The sequence below is a fragment of the Lactuca sativa genome, chromosome 2 (genome assembly GCF_002870075.4).
Source record: "Lactuca sativa cultivar Salinas chromosome 2, Lsat_Salinas_v11, whole genome shotgun sequence".
Taxonomy (NCBI): Eukaryota; Viridiplantae; Streptophyta; class Magnoliopsida; order Asterales; family Asteraceae; genus Lactuca; species Lactuca sativa.
In genome coordinates, this window is record NC_056624.2 from 236,201,935 (window position 1) to 236,213,683 (window position 11,749).

Genomic DNA, 11,749 nt, shown 5'->3' on the forward strand with positions numbered 1-11,749 from the left:
TCTTCATGACTTGTATATATATTTTTGTATTCCAATAAATCAAACCATTTTCTTTCTTAAATTGGTTGAATTAGCCACAAATAACATCAGAGGGCTTGTTTATTTTAGGGACCCGATCGAGCACAAAATTCATCTCCTCTTGGAACTGAAACTATAAGGACCACCTATAAGGACCACCAATGTAGTGCTTTGATTGTAGAACTACAAGAACCACCGATGTAATGCTTCCTATTTCCTAAAGGAGTCTTTTTTTTTTTGTAAGACTATGCTTGTTTTCAAAAAGTGTTGTAGAAATAGATTAGGTTTAAAATCTCTTGTAGAAATAGGTTGTTTTGTATAAGTCCTCCACTTTTATCATTTTCTACTGTTTATTTCTAAAAACAATTATAGAATTTCATTTATAACCCTCATATTTTACAAATTTAACCCTTTAAGTTTTATCTCATTTTATTTATATCTTTCACTATTGAACAATTTATTTCTTACCTTTAGTAAATATTATACATAGATTAATTTATTTCATAATATATGATTATATTTTATTTATTATTTTTTACAAGTAATACCTTTAAATGGATCTTATAAATATCTTCAAATAGATATCAATACTGAATATATATTACAATATTACGAACTTACAAGAACAATTAAAAACGATATTACAATACGAATTATGAGTAAAATTACAAAAAATGTAACAATAACTTATATTATTAATGATGATATTACAATATGAATTATACACTAAATTACAATATAAGTAAAACATAAATCAAAACATTCATAATAATATTTTTATTGTCACCTTATTTATAAATATGAGAAAATCTTTAGCGCACGATGCCTAAAATTTGTAGATTGAGTTGTCACTATTTGTGAAAACTCAATATAGTTATATATAGTTATGTCACTTTTCTTTACTCAACTTAAAAAGTAAAAGTGTTATGGATACTTAACCCAAGTGTCACTTTTGCCCAAAACTCAATAAAACTTATTTAATGTATTGTCAAATCAATTCATTTTTTGGTATTATAAATTCTCTTTCATATACTAAATAATTTTTCATCCCTTCTGATAAAATTCCCTCACGGTTCTTGAATTTAAGCTCTTATCTTCTTCTTTTTGTTTAACATTCATTTATTTATAACAAGGTACGTATTATTGTATTTATATCATATATTTAGTAATAATAATTAGCAAATGTAGCATACTATGTCACCAACCTGATCATAATAGAAGAAATTATCCAAATTCTCCACCAAGATTTAATGCGATATGATTAATAGTGTAAGTTAGTGTTAACTTGTACTGTAATTTTATGTTTTATTCGTATTGTAATGTCGGTTTTAATTGTTCTTGTAATTTTGTAATGTTGTAATAGATTCAATATTGATATCTATGTGAATGTATTTATAAGATCTATATATATATATATATATATATATATATATATATATATATATATATATATATATATATATATATATATATATATATATATATATATATAAAAGTTCATGTGAAGATAGCCAACTTCGTTAAATTTTAGGAATAGATAAAAAATAATCCTACGGACCATTGGAAATAGTGGAGAAGTAATAGTTGTGCAAGAAACTAAATTGAATCCATCTAGTCTCATCCAATAATCTTCATGACTTGTATATATATTTTTGTATTCCAATAAATCAAACCATTTTCTTTCTTAAATTGGTTGAATTAGCCACAAATAACATCAGAGGGCTTGTTTATTTTAGGGACCCGATCGAGCACAAAATTCATCTCCTCTTGGAACTGAAACTATAAGGACCACCTATAAGGACCACCAATGTAGTGCTTTGATTGTAGAACTACAAGAACCACCGATGTAATGCTTCCTATTTCCTAAAGGAGTCTTTTTTTTTTTGTAAGACTATGCTTGTTTTCAAAAAGTGTTGTAGAAATAGATTAGGTTTAAAATCTCTTGTAGAAATAGGTTGTTTTGTATAAGTCCTCCACTTTTATCATTTTCTACTGTTTATTTCTAAAAACAATTATAGAATTTCATTTATAACCCTCATATTTTACAAATTTAACCCTTTAAGTTTTATCTCATTTTATTTATATCTTTCACTATTGAACAATTTATTTCTTACCTTTAGTAAATATTATACATAGATTAATTTATTTCATAATATATGATTATATTTTATTTATTATTTTTTACAAGTAATACCTTTAAATGGATCTTATAAATATCTTCAAATAGATATCAATACTGAATATATATTACAATATTACGAACTTACAAGAACAATTAAAAACGATATTACAATACGAATTATGAGTAAAATTACAAAAAATGTAACAATAACTTATATTATTAATGATGATATTACAATATGAATTATACACTAAATTACAATATAAGTAAAACATAAATCAAAACATTCATAATAATATTTTTATTGTCACCTTATTTATAAATATGAGAAAATCTTTAGCGCACGATGCCTAAAATTTGTAGACTGAGTTGTCACTATTTGTGAAAACTCAATATAGTTATATATAGTTATGTCACTTTTCTTTACTCAACTTAAAAAGTAAAAGTGTTATGGATACTTAACCCAAGTGTCACTTTTGCCCAAAACTCAATAAAACTTATTTAATGTATTGTCAAATCAATTCATTTTTTGGTATTATAAATTCTCTTTCATATACTAAATAATTTTTCATCCCTTCTGATAAAATTCCCTCACGGTTCTTGAATTTAAGCTCTTATCTTCTTCTTTTTGTTTAACATTCATTTATTTATAACAAGGTACGTATTATTGTATTTATATCATATATTTAGTAATAATAATTAGCAAATGTAGCATACTATGTCACCAACCTGATCATAATAGAAGAAATTGTCCAAATTCTCCACCAAGATTTAATGCGATATGATTAATAGTGTAAGTTAGTGTTAACTTGTACTGTAATTTTATGTTTTATTCGTATTGTAATGTCGGTTTTAATTGTTCTTGTAATTTTGTAATGTTGTAATAGATTCAATATTGATATCTATGTGAATGTATTTATAAGATCTATATATATATATATATATATATATATATATATATATATATATATATATATATATATATATATATATATATATATATATATATATATATATATATATAAAAGTTCATGTGAAGATAGCCAACTTCGTTAAATTTTAGGAATAGATAAAAAATAATCCTACGGACCATTGGAAATAGTGGAGAAGTAATAGTTGTGCAAGAAACTAAATTGAATCCATCTAGTCTCATCCAATAATCTTCATGACTTGTATATATATTTTTGTATTCCAATAAATCAAACCATTTTCTTTCTTAAATTGGTTGAATTAGCCACAAATAACATCAGAGGGCTTGTTTATTTTAGGGACCCGATCGAGCACAAAATTCATCTCCTCTTGGAACTGAAACTATAAGGACCACCTATAAGGACCACCAATGTAGTGCTTTGATTGTAGAACTACAAGAACCACCGATGTAATGCTTCCTATTTCCTAAAGGAGTCTTTTTTTTTTTGTAAGACTATGCTTGTTTTCAAAAAGTGTTGTAGAAATAGATTAGGTTTAAAATCTCTTGTAGAAATAGGTTGTTTTGTATAAGTCCTCCACTTTTATCATTTTCTACTGTTTATTTCTAAAAACAATTATAGAATTTCATTTATAACCCTCATATTTTACAAATTTAACCCTTTAAGTTTTATCTCATTTTATTTATATCTTTCACTATTGAACAATTTATTTCTTACCTTTAGTAAATATTATACATAGATTAATTTATTTCATAATATATGATTATATTTTATTTATTATTTTTTACAAGTAATACCTTTAAATGGATCTTATAAATATCTTCAAATAGATATCAATACTGAATATATATTACAATATTACGAACTTACAAGAACAATTAAAAACGATATTACAATACGAATTATGAGTAAAATTACAAAAAATGTAACAATAACTTATATTATTAATGATGATATTACAATATGAATTATACACTAAATTACAATATAAGTAAAACATAAATCAAAACATTCATAATAATATTTTTATTGTCACCTTATTTATAAATATGAGAAAATCTTTAGCGCACGATGCCTAAAATTTGTAGACTGAGTTGTCACTATTTGTGAAAACTCAATATAGTTATATATAGTTATGTCACTTTTCTTTACTCAACTTAAAAAGTAAAAGTGTTATGGATACTTAACCCAAGTGTCACTTTTGCCCAAAACTCAATAAAACTTATTTAATGTATTGTCAAATCAATTCATTTTTTGGTATTATAAATTCTCTTTCATATACTAAATAATTTTTCATCCCTTCTGATAAAATTCCCTCACGGTTCTTGAATTTAAGCTCTTATCTTCTTCTTTTTGTTTAACATTCATTTATTTATAACAAGGTACGTATTATTGTATTTATATCATATATTTAGTAATAATAATTAGCAAATGTAGCATACTATGTCACCAACCTGATCATAATAGAAGAAATTGTCCAAATTCTCCACCAAGATTTAATGCGATATGATTAATAGTGTAAGTTAGTGTTAACTTGTACTGTAATTTTATGTTTTATTCTTATTGTAATGTCGGTTTTAATTGTTCTTGTAATTTTGTAATGTTGTAATAGATTCAATATTGATATCTATGTGAATGTATTTATAAGATCTATTTAAAGGTATTACATGTAAAAAATAATACATAAAATATAATCATATATTATGGAATAAAGTAATATATATATATATATATATATATATATATATATATATATATATATATATATATATATATATATATATATATATATATATATATATATATATATATATATAATAAGGATAAAAAAATAAATTGTTTAATTGTGCAAAAGATAAATAAAATGAGATAAAACTTAAAGGGTTAAATTTGTAAAATTTAAGGGTTATAAATGAAATTATATAAACGTTTTTAGCAAGTTTTTAGCAAATCATCGGTAAAAAAGATAGAGGTGATGGGCCCTCCCAAAAAAAACATATTTCTACAAGAGATTTTAAAACTAGTATATTTCTACAACATTTTTTTGAAAACTAGCCTAGTTTTACAAAAAAACTCCTTTCTAAAGATATCCTTCACGTGTTATTTTTCGAAAACAACAAGGACCATTTGTGAAATTTTGTCTAATATAATCGATGGAAATATGAAAAAAATAACATGTAGAGTAAAAATCAATCGAAACTAACTTCTAATTTCACTCCCACTCAATTCTTAGATCGGATCATCCTCCTCGTTCTCCTTCCAACCACCGGTAATGAAATGAAATTAATTTATTATTATTCATAAGCAATCTTGAAATGGCGTACAACTTTAACACCGACAGAAGCAAAGAAAGGTTGTTATCTCGTACGGCCTTGTTTGAAGAGTTTGATCATAATAAGGATGGCGATGATGATGCGTCCATCCTGGATAGAATCACGAAATCATGGGAAGATCTTCAGGAGTTCCTTGTCAAAGTTTACGAAATGGGTCGGTCCGATCCCAGACAGATCATCTTTGCTGCTAAATCCGGCTTCGCACTTGCTTTTGTTTCCGTCCTTATTTTTTTTAAAGAACCCCTTGATTACATCAGCCAATATTGCATCTGGGCAATTCTAACTGTCATTGTCGTATTTGAATTTAGCATCGGTAAACAAATAACACACTCAATTAAATTTAAATTTATCACCTAGCTAGCTAGCTCGACAAGATCATCATCATAATCACGTGTTTGTATTGTTTTGTGAATGTACGTAGGAGCAACCCTTAGCAAAGGATTTAATCGTACTTTGGGGACATTTTCTGCGGCAGTGCTAGCATTGGGGTTTGCTCAAGTATCTGTTTGGGCTGGGGAATGGCATGAAATTGTGGTCATCACCAGCATCTTCATAGCAGGTCATTTTCACCAATTATTACAATTATATATATATATATATATATATATATATATATACACACACTCTGTGCTAGCTTTATTTATAAATATATATATATATATTTTGTTTTTGTATTAACGTAGGTTCTGTGTCAACCTATATCAAACTCTATCCATCAATGAAGCCCTACGAATATGGGTTCAGGGTGTTCATGTTGACATTTTCAATAGTACTGGTGTCGGGGACTTCCCACTTCTTTAGAACAGCCGTTTCTCGATTGTTATTGGTTATAGTCGGAGCAGGCATATGTTTTATAGTTAACATATGTATTTATCCAGTCTGGTCTGGAGAAGAGCTGCACAAATTAGTGGTGAAGAATTTTAGGGGTGTTGCTACTTCCTTGGAAGGTAACAAGTGCATGTATTAATTCATATATTATTATTATTAACGACAAGCAATATTGCCAGTTTGGATATTGAACCATGCATGCATCCTTTTTTTTAAATGGAATCCACTAGAATGTGTTAGAAGTTACCTGCAAAACGTGGAATATGATAGGATACCTTCAAAAATTCTCGTATACCAGGCGACTGATGACCCTCTTTATACCGGCTATAGAGCAGCAGTACAGTCTACAAGTCAAGAAGATGCTCTGGTATTTTTTTTCTAATCTTAGCCTTTTCGATTGGTTTATATATATATATATATATATATATATATATATATATATATATATATATATATATATATATATATATATATATATATATATATATATATATATATATATATATATATATATATATAGGGTAAAGTGAATATACCTAACAACCTTATATAAGCTTAGGTACCTAACCACATCATACTACGTAATTTTGTATCATATTCGCATTGTAATCACCCAAAGTGCTTAAAATTCAACCTCATAACTTGATTGCTTCCAAAATCTTTGGAGTTTCACCATTATCTTCCTTCAAATGACGTCTTTCTATCGAAGACCCCCTGATGGGCTTCATATACTACCGTTACAAATCAAATAGTGTAGGAGGAATATAATGGTGAATGTCTGAAAATCTTGGAAGTAAATCAAGTTAAGGGTTGAAGTTTAAGAACCTTAGACGATTGCAATGGAAATATAATGCAAAACAATGTAGTATAATATGGTTAGGTACCTAAGCTTATATAAGGTTGTTAGGTATATTCACTTTACCCATATATATATATATATATATATATATATATATATATATATATATATATATATATATATATATATATATATATATCCAACAAGATTATATATATACATGCAGTTGGGCTTTGCGATTTGGGAACCGCCCCATGGGCGTTATAATATGTTGAGATATCCATGGGGTCAATTTGTGAAAGTTGGCGGTGCATTAAGGCACTGTGCTTTTATGGTTATGGCAATGCATGGGTGCATACTTTCAGAAATACAGGTACGTATATATTTTATTTGAATTAAGACATAAGAACCAACATCATCGATCATATGGGGATTGGATTTGTGAGATTTTGTTTTAATTTCATTATAGGCAGCAGCTGAACTGAGGATGATGTTCAGAAATGAGATTCAGAGGGTGGGGAGTGAAGGTGCCAAAGTATTGAGGGAGCTGGGAAACAAGTTGGAGAAGCTGGAAAAATTAAGCCAAGATTTTGACCTACTTGAGAAGGTGCATGAGGCCGCAGAGGAGTTGCAAATGTTGATAGATGAAAAATCATACCATCTTGTGAGCGCAACTTCTAGACAAAGACACAAAGAATTGAAAGATCTCGATCAAGAGGAGACCGAGGAAGAGACCTCCACCGAAGCCCAACAAGGCCCCTATTTGAAACATTCCCATACCTTCAAAAACATCGACCGCCATATCACAAATATTTCCATGAATCTACCCTCTTTTGCAAATTGGGGTTCCTGTGATGAAGAGGCACTTAAACAACAGTTACAGTGGCCTTCACGCCTCTCGGTTCTTGGGGACGCCGTTCTTAATGAACGTGAGGTAAGGACTTACGAGAGTGCAAGTGCTTTGTCTTTGGCTAATTTCACATCTTCCTTGATCGAGTTTGTTGCAAGGCTTCAGAATCTCTTAAACTCTTTTCAAGAGCTTAGCGATAAGGCAAGATTCTCAGATCCAAAAAGCCCTCTTGATCAAAAGGAGGAAGGGGAGGATTTTGGCTTCTGGACACGATTCAATAACAATATGGGCTTCAACACTTGAATTGAACCGCTCTTCTCTTATTGGTAGTAATTATAGCTTCGTATGAACTATTAGATTTAGGAACACTCAATTTTGTATTCTCCAAAGCTTCTTTTGATAATTTCAGTTTTAAAATATAATCATATTTTATTCATTTCTCCTAAAACTACCCAAAACGATTATTAAATATTGATATGGAGCCCAAATCCCGATAGCATATGCAAGTTTTTTGTTTTTTTTTTGTTTTTTTGTTTTTTTGTTTTTTGTTTTTTTTTTTTGTACAAATGGGGTGTTTTGAAAAACCATTTGCAAAAATAGGGTATTTTTTAAATCACTTTACAAAAATGAGGTGGTTTGACAAAAAGTGTTTTGGTCAAAAATCAACTAAGTGGAATCTAACCAAATTGTATGAGAGGTTGTGATGTTCGTGGTAAACCAAGTAAGAAATGATAATCAAAGACACAAGTGAGTTATAAGAAAAGTCATTGATCCTTGATAGGATATCCGACATAAAACCTTAGGAGGTGATAATGATCACCTACCTTGATATTTTATTGATATAAAATGTTGATTTATAGAGATGAATGTGCAAATGTAAGTACAAGTATCTTGGATGAGGTCAGTGTGTCCCTAGCGTGCTAGTTACGTGTGTTATTTATAGTCTAATTCTAATAACAAGAAGTCCGATAATTCTGGGATCCTCCAAAATCAACATATGAATGTTATTTGACTTGGTATTCCGGGTCTTTTTCCTGGTTGAGATGACTCTCCGTTGAGAATGGGTCTTGTGTTGATTCGTTCTGCACACGTGAAAGAAATAAAGAAAATATAGCCATTACAAGTGTTAGAAATATTAGTGGTAATAGTCAAAATCATGGGATATGTTTAAGGATCCTGAGGTTTCAGAAGTATTTGAGGATCCTGAATATGAGTCAAGGATCCTGCCCCTAACAATTGCCTCCAAATTATACTTGTGAAATATCAGGATTATTTTTCCGTATTAAAGGTATAATTTATAAAATAATAAACGAAAGAGATAAACGATTTTGAAATATAAAACCTAATCGGATAGGGTTTATCTGCTCAAGGTTAATCATCATTTGGTCAAACCATACCCTCTCTCTTCCGCCATTGGGTTAAATAAGGTAATCCTCTTAACTCTTTTTACCTTTCCCAATAAGTCTCCGGCTACCTTCTCAAGTAATTTCTTCCCGTTGTTCTTCCTTTTGTACTTTTCCTTTCTCCTATCATGGGCAAGAAGATAGTTCGTTATCGCGCTAGCATTATCGCTCCTCCAGAGAATGACTTTGTCAATTAGGGGCTTGTGGCCCATGATGAGGTTTGTTCTTTGAATGATGAGGACATGTAGTCCCTTAAGGCCAATGGAGCTTTTCCCTCTGATACAATCTTCAGGTCCTTTGATCCTTCTATTTAATCTGATTTTGTTTCTCCTTCTTGGGTATGCTTTCCTGAATATCCCCTTTCTCTAGGCCTCAAATATCCTTTTTCGGGTATTATTTTTTATTTTTTTTCAAGCGACCAAGCTTTCCTATGTCCAAGCAATACACATTGTTTGGAGAACTTTGTATTGGATTGATTGAGTGAATCATTCCCACATTCAAGACATTAGTCTTACCGAGTTAGCTTCCATTTATGATCTTTCTACTTTTGGGAGTTCTCATTTTCTATTTAGGGTTAAAGCCAACACATATCCTCTTGTCTTGAAAACCAAACATAACGTTGGAGCCTGGAAGGAAAAGTTATTTTTTGTGAGGTAAGATTCTATCGATGTAATGCCCCGATTCTCAGGTATCGATTTTACATAAGAATTTTCTTGATTTCAAGGTCTACTCGACGAGTTGGTTTCCTTACTCGTCGAGGAGCAGCGGGTTGGTCCGCATGTTTTAAGTGACCTACTCGCTGAGTCCAAGAAGGGACTCCACGAGTAGGAGCTGGCAGATGAAACCCTAAATTGTGGGGTATTGCATCCTATTTAAAGGATCATTGGCCTCCTCATCCTCCCCTTACAGCCTCTTGATAATCCATAAACCCTAATTCGTGTGAGTGTACCCCATTTGTGTATTTTTAAGCTTTGGAAGAGGATTTTTGGAGAGAAGAGCTTGGAGAGCAAGTATCTAGAAGCAAGAAACGTGTAGGATCTGAAATCTATCTTAGTTGGCATCCTTTGGAAGGTATCAAATCATTATCTTGACTTCATTTCATTCTAGATCTCTTTTGGGTGAATTTTAGGGCTTTTCTTGTATGTTTGGAAGCTTTTCTTGTGTATAAGCTAAGATTTGAAGTTGTAACTTCCAATCTGAACTCTCTTGGATCTTTAATTCCATAAAGCTTCGAACTTTTGCAAAGATGAGACTCTCCTTAGGTGAAAACCTTCATTTGCAAGCTTAGTTTGTCATTTTTAGACTTTAGGGCCTTGCATTCACGTAAAGTTTGCAACTTTACGTGATAAACATGCCTTGGGGGACTGGATCTACAATATGGAGCCTTAGCATGGCTTAAAAAACCTCTGTATGGATGAAGGACTGAATGGACTCGGCGAGTCGGCTAGGGTTTTCCCAACCTTTAAACATGTATGAACCCGACGAGTTGAAAAGGGGAAACTCGATGAGTTGGCCAAGGAGTTTACGACCACTGACACTAGGAACTCGATGAGTCGCTCAAGTGACTAGGCGAGTTGGCGAGTTATGCAAGGAACCCGACGAGTAGCTGGTTGTACTCGACGAGTTGAGGTCAACATGGACTATTGACTTTGACAGTTGAATTTGACTTTAACCAAGGGTTGACTATTGGACTTCTGGGACATTTTAGGAAATTGGAAATTTACAAGCATGGTTCTATGGTGCATTTAGGTGGTGGAGTTGTACTAGAAATCCAAGAGCTTGAGTTTATCTTTGAGTGTAAGGTGAGTTACCTCACTATTCTGAGGGGTCTAAGGCACCAAGGCCCGCCCATTGGATATGATACCCTAGCAGTTGGTAGTATGTTGAGTATGAGCTAGTGTTGCATGATAGTTGCTATGCCAATTAGGTAGATCTGTAAGACTACATGTGTTATTATGTGATTATCTAAATGCGCATTAGTTGTGTTATATGTCGATATATTATGTGGGGTGGGTTGAGGTGATACTACTCCGTGCGGTAACCAACAAACCCAAGAGCATTCCAGATATGAGTTGAGGGCCAGGTGGGGCATGCTAGACTCGTACTGTGGGCTTGGGAGCATTCCAGTTACAAGTTGAGGGAGACTCGTACTGTGGGCTCGGTGGCAATCCAGATGTGAGCTGTGGGCCCGGAAGGCAATCCAGAATCACACTATGGGCCCAGGGGTAATCCACTTTGTGAAGCTGTGGACCCAGTACATACTGTTATTTGTATATGTGTCATGTGCAGTGTATCAGTATTTTGGGAGGAACTCACTAAGCATCGGGCTTACAGTTTCAGTTTATTGTTTCAGGTACATCAGGGGATCGCGGCAAAGCGAAGGCGTGATCGTATAGCTCCTCATGTTCTGTTTAAGTTTCTGGGAAAACTCTGATATTAGACTATATTGAAAACGAATTTGTAATAA

At 31.3% G+C, this 11,749-nt stretch overlaps 1 protein-coding gene across 1 annotated transcript; it reads left to right on the forward strand.

The window, feature by feature from the left end:
• Positions 1-5,537: 5,537 nt before the first annotated feature.
• LOC111920303 (aluminum-activated malate transporter 4) lies at positions 5,538-8,286 on the forward strand. The gene is made up of 6 exons (XM_052768200.1): positions 5,538-5,715; positions 5,824-5,961; positions 6,086-6,349; positions 6,461-6,597; positions 7,256-7,402; positions 7,499-8,286. The coding sequence occupies exons 1-6, from the start codon at positions 5,553-5,555 to the stop codon at positions 8,180-8,182; spliced, it is 1,533 nt and encodes a 510-aa protein (XP_052624160.1). The 5' UTR covers positions 5,538-5,552; the 3' UTR covers positions 8,183-8,286.
• Positions 8,287-11,749: the final 3,463 nt, after the last annotated feature.